Genomic DNA, 19347 nt, shown 5'->3' with positions numbered 1-19347 from the left:
CAGGGAAGAAAGAATGGTTTTTCAGGTGCCGACAGTGATAAGGCCATAGGAGAAGTTGTGGGAAGAATTCCTTTCATCCTCCTTTCTGCTTCTAGCAAGAGTATCTCTGAATCACCCCTCGAGAAGTAGTCCTGATATTTATAACACTGCTAGGGACTACAGCCTTTCTTGTGGCAGAAGTGCCCTCGCTCTTTTCCTGTGTCACGTGGAAAACGGGCCTGAACGCCACCCTGTCAGCAGTGTCTGCGCAGTTTCCGACCTTCCCTTGATATTTGGCTCATCACAAAGTGAGGACCTTGGGGAGACGGAGAAGGGAGGAACCCACAAATAGGCCGTGTGGACCCATCGGGAGCTGCTCTGCGGTTGTACTCTCTATGTCGGGGTAGGTTTGTAGTTTGCGTGTTAGAAGACAACACAGAGTGAGTAGGGTGAGGTTGGGTCACTGAAATTTGGGGGAGTCCCTGAGGGAGGTCACTGAATCAAGAAATCACTGACTCTAGCAGAGAGCTCTTTGATAATGTGGTGATACAGGGCACACTTACGTACATTCCCAACTGTTCCCCAGTTGTCACAAGGTGTGGTTTCCAAGGGCTCAGGGGCAGAAGGAAGCCGCCTTCCCCTGGCCTCTCTGGCTTCCTGGGGTCCCGTCGAGGGAGAGTGGGGAGAGTGGTAGGTTTTCTCCTCCTCCGTGGCCTGTTTTCCCACTAGGTCCTCACGAAGATTGTTTCTTCTGGGGGAAATACATGTCAGCAAGGCGTAGCTTCATGACTTCACCTAGGCCCCTTCCTCTGTTTTGACGGTCAGTGAACAGGACGGACACACCCCTGGCCTTTCTGTCAGGAACTGGGGGTTCTAGCTGGTTTACATTTTGCCTTGACATTGTTGACTTCAAAGCTCAGCTGCTCGAGTCTTCGGGCTCCTCACCAAAGTTTGGGTATCACCTTTCCTTGCTCAGCTCAGCAGTCACGGAGGCCCTGGCCCCTGCCCCCACCCACAGATACAGTCCTTCATTTATTCATCCACTGTGCATTCCTTCTCTTCCATGCATCAGGCACTGTTCTAGTTCCCAGGAGGGCAGGGAGTGAAACCGTCCCTCTGCTCAAGGCGCTTACGCTCCAGGTGAGGAGCCAGGCGGTGAGCAGATATTTTATCTGAGATGTGAAGCAATGTGTTTTGAGCACGTGACTGACCTGATCTAACTTTTGTTTTGAAAAGGTCATTCACGTTGCTATGAGAAGAATGGACAAGGGTGGAGATAAAAAGAATATTTTATAAGGTTATGGTAGTAATCCATTACAAATCCAGAGATCATTTGTCAGTTATGACAGAGATGGAGGACTAGGAGGATTCAGGATATAAATTGGAAATTGAGCCTACAATCTGATAGATTGGGGAAGACATTGAAAAGTGGTGAGGCACAGGCCCCATCATATTCGCCTTGGGGAGGAGCCCCGGGACGTCTGCCTTGATAGCCCAAACCTCTCCCAGGAGCTTCGTGGGGGATAGTCAAGTGTCTGCTCCCCAGGGTGGCCCTGTATTGCAGGCAGGGGCGGGGGCAGGGCTCCGCTGTGGGGAAGCACCGCACGCCCCTTCCCTGGCTTTCCTGACTTGTTCTGGTTGGCGGGCGTCCTGACCAGCAGTAGCCCCTTCACTGGGGGGTGAATGAGCCCCCTCCACTGCCCTCCCTCCCTTCAGGTCATGGTTGGGGTCTCAGTGGCCTCTGGAGGCCTTGGGGGAGGAGGAATTGAGACTATGCCTTGTGGAATGTATAAGTATCTGATCTAAATAAAATCATTTTCTACCCAGTCCTTTAGTACAAACTGTTGAGACTTCTTTACCATCTCTTGATATCAAAGAGCACAGTTAGTAGTTCTTAGAGCTTTCTTATTACTGAACTTTTAAAAAATTATGACTGGATTTCTGGCTTTCTAGCACATAGCAGATCTCACCCAGGTGTGGGACCTTAGCTCCCTGGCCTGGTGAGCGGAGCACTGGCCTGGTCTGGAGGTGCTTTGCAGTTGTCCCAGTTTTGCAACTTGCCCATTGCTTTTCCTGTGGCAACTTGCTGACTCCTTCTGTCCACATCGCCACCCCGATTGATCCCCTGGGGCACTTGTCACCCTTGCAAGCAAGTAAAGTGTCCACCCTCCCGTCAGGACCTGGTTCTGAAGCGCTGGCCCAGTGTGTGAGCTGCTCCTCTCTTCTGGATGTGCACAGAGAGGGGTGTTTTGCTTCAATGGAATCCAGGAACAAATAATGAAAAGTACAGCAAGTACAAGGCCGAGGACAGACCCGGCAGACTCTTATCAGTCATCTGAAATATGCACAGCCTTTCCAAGACAAATATGGACTCTTGTTTCTAGGAAAACACCAAAAAAGTACTTATCAGCTATCCTGTATGTGGTTTGTGGACAAAGACAACATCAGTCTGCCCTGAAAGCCATAGCAAAGCAGATTCCTTTGCACAACCAACGTGGAGTGGCATGAGTTAGAGCCACTGCAGATCTCAGACTGTGGCCTGGGACCCGTCCAGGGGCCTCTCCTCTCCCCTGTGTGATTCCTGTGCCCCTCACCCTGTCCCCAGATGGCTGAGCCTGTCTTAGAAGACATCCGGAAGCTGGGTGTGTGCTTTCGGATGCCTGAGGCCTCAGTCTTCTTCCTGACCCCGCAGGTCTGGAGGTGCCTCTGCTGGGGACATGCCTAGGAGAGTGGGGTGTGACCTCCGTGACGATAACCGTACAGGCGTAGGCACCCGGGCAGATAGCCGTGTTCTGTCAAGCACAGGCTCGATGGGCATTCTTTTATTTGTTCTTCACTGTGAGGTAGGTGTCAGCACCCCGTTTTAGAGAGAACATGGGACCGAGAGCTGAAGAAGTTAAGTGACCTGTCATTGATCACATCACTAGAAAATGGCAAAGGCAAGGTCCCTAATTCAAAATTGGGGTCTTTAAACCCCCTCCCCACCATCTGATTGTGCATTCACAGCTCATACTTTGATTTAATTCCGATCACTAAATTTAGAGTATGTCTTGTAGTAAAGCAGTGCTTTTGTCTTTGAGGAGGCTGGAAAATCATTCTGATCTAACACCTAACCTCTTTGCCTTTTGTCCATTTACTCACCAGGACGCAGGCGCAGAGGGTGCGGAAACCGCGGGTCTGCACAGGGCCCCAGGGGCTGCTTCCCCGCTATTCCGGGAGCCAGGCCGAAGGGCAAGAGCAGCTTTTCAAACTCACGGACAACATCCAAGATGAATTGTAAGTGGGACACCAGCCCCGTTGGTTCATCGAGTTGTCTTTCTGTCTCTGAGTCTGAGACGTTCCTGTCTGACCCAAGCATCATCCTGACTCTTAGACCCGGGAACTGGTCAGAGATTCCTTGGCTCAAATGTTTCATGGGTTCACATATAACTGCTTGAAAACAGCCTTTTACTTAAAGCATGGTTCTCCAACCAAATTTCAGAGTGGGATCTTAATGTTTTCCTTCTAGAAGATGGCATTTCTTCCTCATTAGATCAAAGAGAAGATGATAAAATGTTCTCAATTTTAAGGGTATTTTTCCTGTAAAGTTTTCTTAAACTGTGGTGTTCTACTATTTGCTGCTGAAAGCTAGTGAAATGAGGCGGATAAACCATTAACAACTAGTAGCTAAAAATTTGGGGAATGTAATTTTCTTACAATTGTTTGGTTACTCTTTGAATGGAGAGACTTATGTTTCTGGGATCCTGGAGTATTTTAAACTAGTGAAGTTGACATGATAGAATTTAGCGTATTGCTATTTTAGGTTAGTCCGCAGAGACCCTTTTGTGTAAAATGCTCTCAAACCTAAATAGCTGTTACAACCCCAGAGAAAAGCAGTTCATTATGTCTGATGTGTAGCAAACTGCTGGTTTGATTTCTTTTAATGCTTATGTATCACCCTTAAGATAAAGCAAGCCAGGGGAGTTTCTGAAGACTGTGACTGTTTTCTGTTAACGGAGAAGTGTCTGAAGTAGAGGTTAATTCTCAGCATAGCCCTCAGTGTCATGGGTAGAGACAATGTTAAACTGACCTCATCTCCTATTTTTATAGCAGTATTTGAAGAGGGGCCTCAAAAATCAAAGCCCCAATTCATGTGTGGCTCGCTGGATAGTACAGCGTCTTCCTGGTGTGTTTGGTGTAGCCCGAACCCCTGCAGTGTTACTGGAAGTTCTCTTGATGGTGGAGGTACATTACTTTGTCTTAGCCCAGACTGCCGTAACAAAATTCCACAGACTGAGTGGCTTAAACAACAAAATTTATTTACTTACAGTTTTGGAGGTTGGGAAGTCCATGGTCAAAGTGATGCCCAGTTTAATTCCTGGTGAAGGCTTTCTTCCCAGCTTGTAGATGGCCACTTTCTCACTGTGTCCCCACGTGGCAGAGAGAGAGAGAGAGAGAGAGAGAGAGAGAGAGGGAGGGAGGGAGAGAAAGCGCTCTCTGTCTGGTGTCTTGCATAAGGAAACTAATCCTGTATAATCTATATAGGATCAGGGCCTCACCCTTATGACCTCGTTTAACCTTAATTACTTCCATACTCCAAACAGTCACATTGGGGTGAGGGCTTCAACAGAGGAATGGAGGGGGCACAATTCAGTCCACATCATGCGCCACCGATACGTCTGTTCTTCCAGGGTGGCCTCAGCTCTGGTCTTCACGCCCACATCTAGAACCCCAGTGGGCCTCACTGTGTGCTCCTCTTCCAGAGGGGAGGGCTTGGTGCTGTGACTGTAATTATTACCACTTTGCTGGTGGGCCTTTTGGCCTTTAGGTAGGAGGCCCAGGAGTCATCCCACAGGTTCAGCAGGACATGCGGCAGAGTCTGCTAGAGTGACAGGCCCAGGAGGGCTGGGAGTTTTGTCTGTGTCATTCATGGGAGAGTCCTCGGCACCTAGTGCAGTGCCTGGCACATGGTAGGCACTCAGGAAACATCTGTGGCATGAGTGATGGCCAGCAGCTGCAGTTGAACATTATGTTAATACGTGGTCACTGTTCCATCTTTTGGGTGGTTTTTGGTCAAAGATTGAGATTATAAATTACTGTACAGTACATTGTTCTTTTCATCTCTATCTCTGGTCCTTGTAAGTTCACTTTCAGTAGAATGACACATGCCAACCACACGGGACGAAGAGGGTAGCACAGCTAATTTGCTTGCTGCCAGTGAGACACTCGCAGTGAGCCGGGCCACAGAGAGCTGAAAACCGGAATCGGAGTGACGTCAGTAAAGTAGATTTCCCGAAACTCTTGAAATTTATATGAAATGGGAAAAGATATTGGCATGATTGAATTTTGACTCTAAAGATGAAAACCATGTGTCTCCACCCGTGTGTGGGGGGTATATCTTGCCAGGGAATGTGGAAGGGGCCTGTGACCATGGCCTTCCCCAATGTATGGTTGTCAGGGGACCGGCCAGTGTTTCTCTGGTGTGTCCTTAGTTGTCAGGCTGGGTCCTCACAGTGATGTGAACGTTAGTCTCATCACTTTGTGAGGAAGGAGTTTTCAGGAAAAGCCAGGTTACACCCCTAACTCTATCCTAGAATTGTAATTAAAACCATGTTTACAGACCTAATTATTTGCATATCTTTCTTCAGAGTTAACCCCTTAAAAGGGTCTTTAATACCTTGCTCTACTGTTCTAACTAAATGTTTCCACATTTTTTCCTGGTTAGACTCCCTGTTTCACTTCTGGAAAATGTTGTGTAATTACTTCCTGATGCAGTGCAACCCCACCAAGTTCCAGCACCATGGTGACTGCAACTCTGCGCACCCAGATCAAGTTTCATCTAATTTTTTCACTTTATTTAATTAATTAGTATTAAAAAGATAGTGACTGACATACGATTTAAGGTCTGGCCAGCGGAAACGGCTTTCATTTCAAAGGAATCAAGTATTTCTCTAGTATGTTGCAGAATTACCATTCCTTCTGACTTTTCCCAATTTTGAAATAGAATACTGGCTTAAGCTGATCTTAAAGTAACATTTGTCCCATCTGATTAAAATAATTTTTCTTTATGGCTAGTGTCTGTCTGTCACCAGGAACCTCATTTTCATTAAAAAAAAAAAAAAGAAACAATAAGTTACCTATTTTATCTCTAATGCTTCATCACAGACACAGTCACATACCTGCACTGTAAGCATTAGAATGGCTCTCCTTGCTTTGCAGGAACGGTGCCCATGAGCCACCCACACGACCTAGGAAGCTGCTTTACCCTCTTGTTTTCTGGAGTTTGACAACTGGATTATATTTTCAAAATGTAGTTTTAGAAAATAATATGAAACACGATTTTTCTCAATATAACAAAATATAACAAAGAAAACTAAACTAGCCTATTAACCCACCAACCAGATAGAAGTCCTGTCTCTTTTTGAGGAAATAAACCATGCATGGTTAGCAAACTCAGCAAGCACAGGAGGAACTAAAATCAAGAGTAAAATTTTCCTTTCTTGCCCTTTTGTAAACATGGTGTTTCTGGTATTTTGTATCCTGTGTATCCTTCTTGAGAAGTTGCAGGTAGAGAGGGAGAAATCAGAAATGTATTTTGAACACAGGTTATAGTGTGGATTCTAATAGCATGTGACTATAAATATAAGCCTTAGAGTAGCCTGTACAGTCTCAAAGCAAAAACAAAAGACAGGTCATTCTGAGGAAGGGGATAGAATTCACTGGTTCCTTTTCTAAACCAGGAAGTAATCTATCAATAACTATTGGCACTCAGGACATTGGAAGTTCTTTGGTAGGCAACCGAAGTAAACCTTTCATTTGGCGGATTTTCCAGCTGTTCTGGTCGAGGTTAGTGTAAGCTTTAATACATAAAATCAGAGTTCTGAGAGAGTTCTTTAAGTTTACTGCAGTTTAAGATACAGCCAGCATCCGAAGTTGCAGGTGCTCTGGCAGATTCCATTGGATGGAATTCCGTCGCCATTTTCTGAGACTCCTTACCACGTGAATCTGTTGAATCCTCCTGTATGCCAGGACGCATAAGAAAGTTGCTCTTTCCTTGACAAATTTATAGTCTAGAAGGGGAAACAGACAATATTACCAACTACCTGTAATGCCTGATTGCTCTTAAAATAGAAGTGTGAGTGTGTGTTATGGGACCCCAAGGAGCAGGGACTGAGTTATGCCTGGAAAGCTGGGGAAGGCTGTGGACTGCTGACCTGGTCCTACAGGAGGGGCAGAAATGTGCCAGGGAGAGGAGACAGAAAGTCACGTCGGCCATGTGGCTGGGAGAAGGCACAGTACCCGCCACAGAGTGCGGGTCTGGCGCTGTTGCCGACGATGCCACTGGTGCTGCTGAGAGCGCCCCATGGTGGTCGTGGTTGTGGGTGTTGTTAGTGATGGAGGAGGCCTTGTCGGGTCCGCCTGCTAGAGCCTGTGCTGTCAGATGTCAGAGAGTGACCAGGGCCACATGCCCAGCCTTCCTGTCTCTCGGAACAATCTTTCTGACATGGATCCCAGGGTCAGAGTGTCCTCTTTCTCGCCTTAAAGGAGAGTTAAAAGTAAAACTTTTAACCAAAGTCTAAAAATCCTGTTTTTTAGAGGCTCAATTATAGTATCTACAGCAACCTAAAATGTGGCACCAGAACCCTGGGTGACCTCTCCAGTTCTCGTAGTTGAAGGACGAAGCTGACCCAGAGCTGTGTGCTCTGGCCACAGGCTTCACTCTCCCCCTCTGTGCTCCCGATCAGTCAGGGAGCAGCGGGTGCACTCAGACCGACCCGGGGCCTGATGGTTTTCCTTCTCTGTGTCAGCCCTGCGTGAAGCGTGGTCACACAGGGGACGCAGAGCAGGAAGCCCAGTGCGTGGACTCAACAGGCTCGCAGCAGTAGCCACGGCTGCCCCGTTGGCAGGACCCTGAGCCTCTCAAGTGCAGCCCAGGGACGCCTGGGGGAGCAGGCGCAGTCCTCTGTGGGACTCTGGAGGAGGGTGGCCAGTGGGGAGGGCCAAGAAGTGGCGTGGAGGAGAAAGGCCCAGGAAGGGCGCGCTGACAGAGGGGCCCTCCCAGAGCCCTGCTGTGGCTGACTTCTCCTGCACCCTGACTTGTGGCTTCTGTCTTGCGGTGACAAGTTTGGGATGGATCTCAGAAGGAGACCCCTAATCTTGAGCGCTCAGTTTCAATTCTTCTTTGATGTGGTTTCCAGATTTTGTAATTTAAAAAGTGTGTGCATGTACGCATGCGTGCCTTGGTGTATGGCTGTGGGCTCAGAGGCGGCAGCAGGAGGAAAATAGGGACAGCTGTGTGTGAGGTCAGACCCCGGTGGGGACCCTGTGCTCTCGCTGCCCGCCGTGGCCACACTGTCTCCCTCTCCTCTTGCCTAAGCCCTGAGTGCTGGTCTGCTCCTGATGTGAGAAGACATTAGCGCATTTCCTGTATGGGTCAGGGAGTGCCACCGTCCGTCCGCAGTCCGTCGGGTGTGAAGGGACTCTCCGAGTGGCACTCTGGGTCCATTTACTGCTCCTGCGCCTTCCAGTTCTGCATGGCCTTTAATTCCTTTGACTTTGCTAACTTTGGGACAGAAGCTGGCAGGTAGTGTCACCTCTCTCAGATGGAGACAGCAGCTGGCCTGGCCCCGAGGCACGCTGTGGGATGTGGCACTCAGCACGGCCTCCCAGCTCCGAGCCGCCAGCCCACCCCGAGTGGCTCTGGCCAGACCGAGGACTTGCGTCATCTGTGGCATCTTGAAAAGGAGTCTATTTTAAAGCCTGTAAAAGTTCCAGCAGAAAGTGCCCTAATAACGTCGGGCACTCCAGCCCAGGTGTGGGAGCAGCTGCCCGGGGAGAAGGACGGCCTCGGCCCTGCACAAGGCTGGGTGCAGATGTCCGCCGCGGGGACCGGAGGGCCCGTCGTGTGCTGGACCTAGAGGGACGCAAGTCGTCTGGGTTGGGTTTTTAAGGCACATTCCTATTCTTATCACCTGCAGGACCGACGTCTGGGTTTCCTTCGAGAGCCCAGTGCAGCCTGGGCAGCCCCTGCCCAGCCGGGGCTCAGGAACTGCAGGATGCTTCTCAGTTTTTACCAAGCTTCCCATCAAGATCTAGTGGCCCTGCGGCGCTCCCTCTGCCAGGAAGCTGTGCTTACCCCTCTCTCTCTCCCTCCCTCCCTCTCTCTCTCTCTGTCCCCTTTCCTGCCCCCTGGACCAGCAATTTCAGATTCCGTGCTGTTCCACTGAGTGGCGAAGCCGCCTCCTTGCTGCCGTCAGGGCCGGGGTGCGGGGAGTCCTGGGTCAGTGGCCTGAGCACCGAAAGCTGTTGGGTGTTTCTAATGGGCGCTGAGACTTCACAAGTCTGCGTCCTTGGCATCGCCTACCAGTTCGAGTAGAACAGTAAACGCCAGCTTCTGTTGTGTGAGGCTGTGGTCAAAATGGCGACCGGCAGCAGGCAGGTCCTCCCTGAGCCCGTCCTCGGGCAGCAGGCTCGGTGGTGCTCAGGGAGACGGGGGAGCAGATGTGGGCCCCCCACTCCACCAGCATGGTCAGAACTGGGAGGCTGATCCGGGGGATGTGTAGAGAACAAATTGGTGTTTGGCAGTGCTTTGAAGGCAAGTAATTTAAGTGTTCAAAAGTGGGGTGGGGTTGGAGTGTTCCGTGGGGAAACTGAGGAGTTTCGTGGAGAGGCTGGACCTGTGACTCCCCAGGACAGAAGGCGGTAGGTCAGTTGAGAGATGGGGTGTTCTGAGTGCAGGGAAGGCTGGGGGCTCTCTAAGCCGGGAGGGCCAGGGCCCAGCACAGGCTCGGATGGAAAGGAAAGCGCTCATCCACCGGCAGGCAGGCCCCTTCCCTGACACAGCAGCAAAGCCATCCTGGGACCCTGGGCCTCTGGGCCTCGCAGCTTACAGGGGAGCCTGGGCTCTGAGCAGCGATTTGCAAAGCCCTCTCAGGACATCAAGGCCTGGGGGCCGCAGCTTGACAGCCAGCCTGTGGTCAGCTCTTAGTATTCCTGCCGTTGTCTGCTCTCCTTCGCTGACGCTGACGTTGCCGCCCCATTGTGGAGGGCTGTCACAAGCTGCAGTGGAGGCAGCCAGGCCCCGGAGAGCTGTCACAGCGCTCACCAAGGGTCAGCGCTCCCCATTCAGCAGCTGAGCGGAGAGGTTTGATGTGCATAAATTTCCACTTTAATTCAGGAGCTCCGTGCAGGAGGAGGAATGAGATTCTTTACTGAGTGGCACAGAAGCCCCAAGAAGCAATGCCCAAAAGTTATGAGTCAAGATTACAGCTTTCCCAACTAAGGCACTTTCTAACTGTTGGAGTTTTCTGAAAGTGGAGTCGTGTTCTCACAGGTTCCCTGTCCCTGGAGGGCTGAGCAGAGTCTGGTTTAAGAACTTAGGAAGGAAGGAAGTAGATGTCAGTGTGCAAAGGCAGGAACTCGTGCCCTCTCGCATCATACCCTTCGCTGACCTGTTTAATTCCACGTCCTCCCCTCTGTCTCCTGTGCCCAGCCTGTGGCTCCCAGCCGTGGTGTTGAGAGCCCGTGACCAACCTTCTGCTTGAGCTCCCAGTATCTGATATTGGTTCCGATGCCGGTTGAAGTGGGGATTGTGTATGGTGTCATGTGGAAAGCATTTCAACTGGACCCGCACTCAGAAAAGCTTAGGCTTTTGCAGTAAGATTTATTTGGGGTTGAACAGAATGCTGCTCATAGGTTTCCAGTGTCTCATTTCCCTCTGTCTCATCAAGGAAAAAGTCCAATCTTGTCTTCGTTAAGCCCAGTATCAAGACCAAAGTCCAGACACTCTGCACCATGCACCATGGTTTAGCCCCTATCCAAGCTCGGTCCAGTCCAGGCACAGCTCAGAGCCTGTCCTTGGGAGACCATCCAGCTGCCAGCCCACACGCATGGCTGCTGCTTGGAGACCCCATGAACCGACAGGCAGGCAGGCTTGTTTCCAAGCAGGAAGAGAGAAAAGGGTCAGACCTCTGTTAAACCTGTGTCTTTATTTTGGGGCTGGGAAGAACTAGCTTTCCTTAAAGCCCGCCAATCAGTTTCTTTAAAATTTTGTAGGCCTGTTTGATCCCTCCCACTAACCAATCAGGTACTTCTTTTAGGGTAGACTGACAAGCCTGTGTGGTTGTCATTTAAGACACTGCACATGTCTTAAAGCAGAAGCACAGAAACACCTCCCCCCAGCAGCACTGGACTGGCAGTGCCTTGGGGAAACTCATCCCACACCTGAGTCCAGAGGGCTGAGGCACAATGGACTCTGAGGACATGATGGATTCCTGAAATGTGCACTTGAGCCTATGAATTCTTTAGCCTTCTAGCAAATTAAGCGAAATGGGATGCAGCAGCTTCTTACCTAAGCAGGCTTTCCAAGCTTTATAGACTACAATGTCCACCTCCCTTGGCCCGGTTTCCCCATCAATATCGAGCCACCTGCCTACGAACATAGTGAGGGAGGGGGCCTGGATTCCTTGTCAGGCCTTCGGACCCCAGGGCACACCGGCCCACGCCCTGCTCCTGCTCCAGGACAAGGAGGGCTCTGTGCCCCTTCCTTACCCTCCCTCTCCCTTCCCAGCTTCATTGCCGTGGAGAACATTGACAGCTACTGCGTGCTCATCTCCTCCAAGGCCGTTTACTTCCTGAAAAGTGGCGACTATGTGGACCGGGAGGCCATCTTCCTAGAAGTCAAGTACGACGATCTCTACCACTGCCTCGTCTCTAAAGACCACGGGAAGGTGTATGTGCAGGTGACCAAGAAGGCGGTGAACACCAGTAGTGGCGTGTCCATGCCCGGCCCCTCCCACCAGAAGCCCATGGTGAGTGTGCACGGTGTCTCCGCCGCCCTCTTGAACCGGCCTATTGAGAGGGTGAGAGAGAGAACGGACCCGGGGAAGCCTCTGCCCTGCTTACACTTCTCAGCGGGAATTCAGTTTAGGATCAGCTGGGCTGCTGCTAACCCCGGGGTGCTGCCTCCCAGCCCTGCCTGTAACGGCCCTCGGCCCGCTCCTCACCACCGAGGTGGCCGGCGGAGAAGGTCTAGATAGCAGCGAGGACCGACCGACACCACAGGTGGGGATTTTTATTCCTGAACGGTGACTCTTCGCTTTGTTGAATCTAGGAAGGTGTTAGAGCACACACCAACTTCTCTGTTGGTTCTCCTATGAAACAATTGGGAAGTAACTTTTTTTTCCATGCAAAGAAGCACTATCTAGCAGAGGCCCCTACCCAGGGTAAATGCTCAGTAAATATTTATAAAGAATATCAAATTTGGCCTCGGTTAGAGGCCAAGCCGGAGCACAGTTTGGGGGACTAGGTCACAGAGCGAAGGGAAGTACATGCTGATGGGGAAGCACGTGAATCGAAACCAGCTGTGTTAACGTGTGGGGCAGGGTTCCTTAGATTAGGAGGAATCGTTTTTAAAAGGTATTGGTCGAATAACATAAAAAAGCAAGTGTCCTATGATTAGTCTAAATATTTGCCTCCAAAGGGTAGAAGATATTGTTATGGCAGGGCTTCTAAGTAATAATGCTGTTAACAACCAGCATTCCTTAAGGGTCCTGTGTGCTCGACTGGGCGCTCAGTACTTCTGACAGGTCAGCAGATGCTGGAGGGTCATTTCTCCACTTGGCTGGTAAGGAGGCTTGGTGACGGCAAGTGACCTGGTCAACGTTATATGGCCACCACTGGAAGGAGCCAGGGTTCAAAACCAGGCGCTGTGCGGCTCCGGGCTGCTCCGCTCCCCCCTTTCGGAGGGACTGTTGGGTCAGCAGTCCCTGCGAGGAGACACCGTCTTTGCCATATTTTGACTCTGTGACTTTCCGTGAAAGCCTGGGGTTAGTCCTGCTCATTTTTCACCTGGTATGCTAGGATTTCCAAGCCTGCCTGTGAGAATGACGTGTCATTCAAAACGGCCTTGCTTATCTCTGGGTCTTTCTGCAGATCAGAAATAGCAACCAACCTTATCGGGTCTCTGCTTGACCTTCCGCCTGCTCAGGAATGCACTTGAGTTTGGTTTGGCTTGCGCAGGCTCCCCTGGGGTCATTGGCTTAAATTGAGGCTGGTAGATTAATAGAGTTAACACCCAAAAGTGTGAGTAATTTCCACAAGTTCCTCTCATGGTGGGGAGCCGGGCCCAGCTGCATTTTTGTCCCTTTCAAGGCGAGGGAGCAGCTCAGCCTTTCTGTTAAGAACAGCCCCAAGGCGTGCGCCTGCTGCTTCTCCCCCTCTTTGACCGTCCCCAGACTTTGGTTTGAACCCAAAGCAAAGTCCTTGGTTCGTGCCCTTCGCGCACACAGAACCCTACCCCGTCAGAGCTGAAACTGGTTCTCAGGTACAGGGGGTCCCAAGTGTCAGGTGAGTTCAGGTTGGCTACACACTCACCTGGGGAATTTGTTAAAGACACAGATTCCAGGAACCGCCTCCCTGCCCCACCCCACCCTACCCCCTGGCCCGAATCAGCATTAAAGCGGGAGAAGGGGGCCGGAGACTGTTCCCTACAGCCTACGGGCAGGTCGCTCATCCTGTTCTGTCCCCCAGGTCCACGTGAAATCCGAGGTCCTTGCTATCAAGTTATCACAAGAAATAAACTATGCAAAGAGCCTGTACTATGAGCAGCAACTGATGTTAAGACTCAGTGAAAATCAGGAGCAGTTGGAGCTGGACTCCTGAGGAATCCTGGCGGCTGGGTGGAGGCCATCGGACCTGACCCCCACCAATCAGGAGCCTCGGTTAGAAGCCAAGCCGGAGCACAGTTTGGGGGACTATGTCACAGAGCGAAGGGAAGTACATGCTGATGAGGGGAGCACGTGAATCAAAACCAGCCGTGTTAACGTGTGGGGCAGGGTTCCTTAGATTAGGAGGAAATCATTTTTAAAAGGTATTGGTCGAATAACGTAAAAAAGCAAGTGTCCTACGATTAATCTAATTTTTAGATTGCCCTGTATTTGTTAACATGTATATATGTACAACTGTGTGTTTATAAATATATAGGCACATTTCTGAACAGGGCCAGTGATGTGTGTAAAGGCTCGTTAACTGTAAAGTAATATAAAATTATATTGGATCTTCTATTGCACTAACCCTACATGTGTGATTCAGGGTACTCGTGTGTGTCAGGTCTGAGTGTTGCAAACTAAGAATTTCCGGCAAGTGGACCGCGGCGAGGGGAGGGGTTCCTCAGGAGAGTCACCTTTCAAATCTGGTGTTTCGGGCTGGGACACAGGCCACAGAGTCAGAACCGGAGCTGGCCCTTCTGGAAGCGGGAGTGCCTTGGAAATCCACCTTTTATTTATTCCTCACCCCCATTTTCAAGGTAGTTGTTAGACTATCACAAATTATTTCTTTTACCCGCCTGTCTACTTGGCTCTCTCCTGAGAGTCCAGCCAGCCGGAGGTAGACCTGTGCCCGTGGCTGCAGTCCCGTGCACACAGGCACTGTAAATTTCTCCTGGTCATTACCAAACAGCGTCGTTTGGGACGGTGGCAGGCTCTGCTGGTTAAGAAGGGGGAAAATCCTACAGAAATCTTTGTTTTAACAAATCAAAAATCCATGAATTTATCACAGTGCACAGTGAGAATGTCCTCCCTGGGCGGCAGCAGGGACACGTCCCGGGACTCCTCTTTGTAACAAAATGGCAGTCAAGCACCCAGCTCCACAGCCCTGGGGACACGAAGGGAGAGGGAGAGTCTGAGAAGAGGAAATCTGAGTCTGAAAAGGCTGTTTCAGTAAGCTTTTTGTAGTACCAAGATTTAGCCGAAACATCTTACCCTTGGTTTTAAATTCCAGCCAGTCCCGAGGCTGCCGTGAGCGCCCTCCCCTCGCCGGGGCTCCTGTTGTTTCCCCCTCTTCTGTGAGGAGGAGACGGAGTGGGGGCGTGGTGGGAGGGGCTCACTCTAGAACGATTGTGGTTTTTAAATTTTTATCTTCATAAAGCTAATCAATTTCTACAACCTTGTCACACGGAGCTAAGAACTAAAACGACTTCAGAAGATCAGTGGATGTGTAGACGGTTTTGGTGTTTATAACCAATGACCCAGATCCTTCCAAGACACAAATGAAGCTGATCTTTTGCTGTCTCTCTCCCTCTCCCTCTCCCTCTCCCTCTCCCTCTCCCTCTCCCTCTCCCTCTCCCTGTGTGTGTGTGTGTGTGTGTGTGTTTTCCAAGAAGCAGGAAGGGAGCTTTAGCATAAGTGTTAAAGTGCTTTAGCCAAGTAGTGTTTTCAAGGATCATCTTGAACTCCAAGGTCTAGTCTTCACTGAACTCTTAAGTCTGTGGACTGCCGAATTGAAACCTGGCTTTTGAATGGTTGAAGTTGTTTGTTTGCTTTTGATGGTGAGCAGTCGGGATGATATCGGCTCACACACAGAGCCCTCTGCAGGCCCCCGGCCCCCTCCCTGCACCCCACAAGTCTTGCTTGTGGTTCTGCCATCAGTAGGCCACTGCCTGAGATCATGATCTCTGGAAGAGAGACTCTCAGAAGGGTCGATTGCATCACTTTCTGGAGGGCAGTCACTTGAAGTTCTGCACCAGATTAAGGAGCGTAGTGTCACGGAAGAGAAGACGGCTGCCTTCTGGCCCCAACGCAGCTGGGCATCCTGGGCTTTGAGAGCAGAAAGCCTGTTGCAGGCCATGCGTGGAGTGGCGCTTCTTGGACTCCAGAGAGGTGTGCAGAGGCCCTCCTGCCACTGCTTTCTAATTTTAATCAGCTCTGGAAATAGCTGTCCATGTCCTCTGATTGCACAATGCTTCCCTGACACTTGCGCCTTAGAATGTTCCAGTGGGATCCAAAGACCATGGGGGCGGGGGGGTGGCAGGTGGACACCAAGGAGAGCTTCCCCAGCTCCTCTGCCCCTGCCGCCCCTGCCCGGCCTGGTGGCGGTGGAAAAAATCCAAAGCTTTGGCGCAAGCCGGCTCTGGCCCTTTTCTTTTTAAACTGGTATTTGGCCAGTGATGTCTGAGACTTTGTTGTGATAATTTCCACCAGTTCTCAGGCTGCCTCAAGTCCACAGTTCCTCTCTGAGGACAGTGAAATCAATTGAATAAGGAGAAATTGGATAAGGAGAATTCAAAAGCCATCCTAATTCCCTGACCCAGCACCATTGGCCAACCCATGTCGCTGCCTAACCATAGCTGCTTCTCCCTGACCACTGGGGAGGCTGGCCGGAGGTCAGGGTTCCCCACGCCCTGGGCTCGGCCGCACTCCTGAGAAACAGCAGCCTCTCACCAGCCCTGGGGTCTGGCTGCGTGGGGGTACTCACCTCAATGTTCAGAAGGTTCCAGGGTCACTCTCTCTCTGAGCATCATCTGTGCCTCAAAATGCCATAGTAGCTGCTCCATGGAACTCTGAAAACAAAGTATCTGGTTCTCCACTGTGTAAACACTATTCCCACCAATTGTTCAGGCTCTCCCATCTGTTTCTCATATCAGAGTTGTTATTTTTCTTCCTGTGGAATAAAATGCTTTGTTGACTTCCCAGACATGTTGTTTTTCTTCTTCTGGTTTCTTGGTGTTCCAGAGATTCTAGAACCATCATCGGTGACAAATGTGAGATGTGTTATGTTCACAGTAACATGCTTCCTTTCCCCTCGCTGCACGGAAGCACATTACTGGGGTGAACCCTGCACCGTGAGCTGTACTTAACTCTACAAGAGTCAGCCACTCTCTGTTCTCTGGGGCCCGGGTGTGACGCTCTGCTCCGCACCCCACCTTGCCGGGGTTGCTGGTTTAGGCCCTGGCTGGGGTGGGGGTGGGGGTTGTGGTCGCTTACAGAGAAGGGGAGGCTTCAGGAGGAGCAGGTTTGGAGCTCACTCTGCACATGTTAAGTTCAAGGTGCCCCCCCTGTTATTCGCTGGAGATGTCAAGAAGGCAGTCAGCCACCTGAATCTGAAATTTAAGCAATTACGTCCAGGCCAGAGGTGCCCAATTGGGAGTTACCAGCATACAAGTGACAGGTGGCGCCCAGCTGAAAGTCCCAAAGGTCTGTGTGGGGGCAGCAAAGAGAAGAGGCCCCAGATCTGAGCTCGGGGGCTCCCCAAAGTTCAGAGTTTAGGCAGGTGGACCACCCACGGGCACGGGCCTGAAACCAGGAGCTTGGGTCCTGGAAGCCAGTCCACACGGTTTCAAAGAGCTGCCGAGAAGTCAAGTCAGATGAGAACCAACAATTAATATGGGACGGCCAATGCCAAGGTCACTGCAGACCTTACTGAGAGCAGTTTTAGTGGTGTCAGGAGGAAGGCCGGATTGGAATTGTTTCAAGTGAAAAATGAGAAGAGAGGAATTAGGGGCAATATATTGAGTTCTCTGAGTAATCTGGCCAGGCTCAGTGCTGGGGGCCGGGGCTGTTCACTCTTACCGCCCTTGCCAGGATAGTGGACATCGGGTGGGGCAGGGCAGACCCCCCTGGGGGGGAGGGGCAGATAGCCTGAGTCCAGAAGTGCTAGGAAGAGCTAGTAAGGCTGAGAGGAAAGGGCAGTGCAGTTGCAAAGCCCGGGAGGTGAGGTGCTCAGTACATCTGGCTGCCAGCATCTTCAGCCAGGCAGAGCGTCGAGAGGCAGGCCAGGTCACGTTGGGCTTTGTAAGCCGCCTGGGGAAAGGTGTTAAGCAGAGGATTTCACTGCAAAATCGACATCTCGCAATTCAAGAGTGGAAGGCTATGCAGCTCTCCAGGTAAGAAATAATGGGGCGTGGTCTCCGACAGGGCCGTGGCGGTGGAGAGAAACCTATGGACTTGGGTTGTGTTTTTGAAGAAAAATAGCTGAGACAGAAGAATTGATTTAATGTGTATGTTTGGGGGAAAGAGGCATGAAGGGTAGCTCCAACTTAAGTAACCAGGAGACTGGTGACGTGGTTACCAAGATGAAGGGACTTTGGAGGAAGAGCGGGATGTTTATGGCTGGTGGCCATTTACTGACTGTTAAATATTTGTTGAATGTTAAATGAGTAGATGAGTGTCTGAGGTGATGGGCATTTGGGTTTGAGATGTCAGTGACCTATTCAGCAGAGATGGTAAGTGGACCATTCTATTGTTTGTATTTTTTAAATATTTTATATATTAATTTTAGAGGAGAGAGAGAGAAAAGGGGGAGAGTGGGAAGCATCAACTCATAGTTGCTTCTCGTGTGTGCCCTGACCTGGCAAGCCTAGAGTTTTAAACCAGCGCTCTCAGAACTCCAGGTTGACACCTTATCTACTGTGCCACCACATGTCAGGCTATATTTTTTTTCAAGATTTTATATATTGGCCCTGACCGGTAGGCTCAATGGTAGAGCATCGGCCTGGCGTGCAGGAGTCCCAGGTTCGATTCCCGGCCAGGGCACACGGGAGAAGCGCCCATCTGCTTCTCCACCCCTCCCCCTCTCCTTCCTTTCTGTCTCTCTCTTCCCCTCCCGCAGCCAAGGCTCCATTGGAGCAAAGATGGCCCGGGCGCTGAGGATGGCTCTGTGGCCTCTGCCTCAGGCACTAGGATGGCTCTGGATGCAACAGAGCGACGCCCCAGATTGGCAGAGCATCGCCCCCTGGTGGGCATGCTGGGTGGATCCTGGTCGGGCGCATGCGGGAGTCTGTCTGACTGCCTCCCCGTTTCCAGCTTCGGAAAAATGCAAAAAAAAAATATATATATATAAAAAAAAAAGATTTTATATATTGATTTTACAGGGTAGGAGTGGAGGTGGCAAGAAGTATCAACTCATAGTTGCTTCACTTTAGTTGTCATTGCTTATTTGTTGTATGTGCTTTGACCGGGCAAGCCCAGGGTTTTGAACCAGCGACCTCAGTGTTCCAGGTAGATGCTCCATCCACTGCACCACCACAGGTCAGGCTGGCTTTTGTGTATTTTCCTCTTCTTTCTTCTTTCTTCTTCTTCTTCCTTCTTTCTCCTCTTCCTCTTTCTCCTCCTCCATATCCTCCTCCTTTTTTTCTTCAATCCTTTAACATTTCATACACTGTATGAAATGGTTTGGTGGTGATGAACTCCTTTAGTTTTTTCTTGTCTCGGAAGCTCATTATATGCCCTTTGATTTTAAATGATAGCTTTGCTGGGTAGAGTAATCTTGGTCATAAATCCTTATTTTTCATCACTTTGAATATTTCTTGCCACTCCCTTCTGGCCTGCAAAGTTTCTGTTGAGAAGTCATTTGACAGTCTTATGGGAGCTCCCTTGTAGATAACTGCTTTTTTCTTGCTGCTTCTAAGGTTCTCACTTTGTCTTTAACCTTTGGTATTTTAATTATGGTGTGTGTGGGTGTGGGCCTCTTTGAGTTCATCTTGTCTGGGACTCTCGGTGTTTCCTGGACTTGTATGTCTATTTTCTTTACCAGGTTAGGGAAGTTTCCCATCATTTTTTCAAATTGGTTTTTCATCTCTTGCTCTCTCTTCTTTCCAGCATTTCCATAATGTGA

The 19347-nt window shown here is 50.3% G+C and overlaps 1 protein-coding gene across 4 annotated transcripts in view; it reads left to right on the top strand.

The window, feature by feature from the left end:
• Positions 1–16426, top strand: part of VPS13D (vacuolar protein sorting 13 homolog D) — a 242546-nt gene extending 226120 nt beyond the window's left edge. For all 4 annotated transcript variants that reach the window (XM_066270406.1, XM_066270404.1, XM_066270403.1 and 1 more), the window contains 3 exons: positions 3124–3255; positions 11528–11768; positions 13489–16426. In XM_066270406.1, coding sequence (XP_066126503.1) covers positions 3124–3255; positions 11528–11768; positions 13489–13620 — 505 coding nt within the window. In that variant the 3' untranslated portion in view covers positions 13621–16426. The remainder of the gene's footprint in view (positions 1–3123; positions 3256–11527; positions 11769–13488) is intronic.
• The last annotated feature ends 2921 nt before the right edge of the window (positions 16427–19347 follow it).

This window comes from Saccopteryx bilineata, chromosome 3, assembly GCF_036850765.1.
Source record: "Saccopteryx bilineata isolate mSacBil1 chromosome 3, mSacBil1_pri_phased_curated, whole genome shotgun sequence".
Lineage (NCBI taxonomy): Eukaryota > Metazoa > Chordata > Mammalia > Chiroptera > Emballonuridae > Saccopteryx > Saccopteryx bilineata.
Note: the sequence above shows the minus strand (reverse complement) of the source record. Positions and strands in the feature narration are given on the sequence as shown.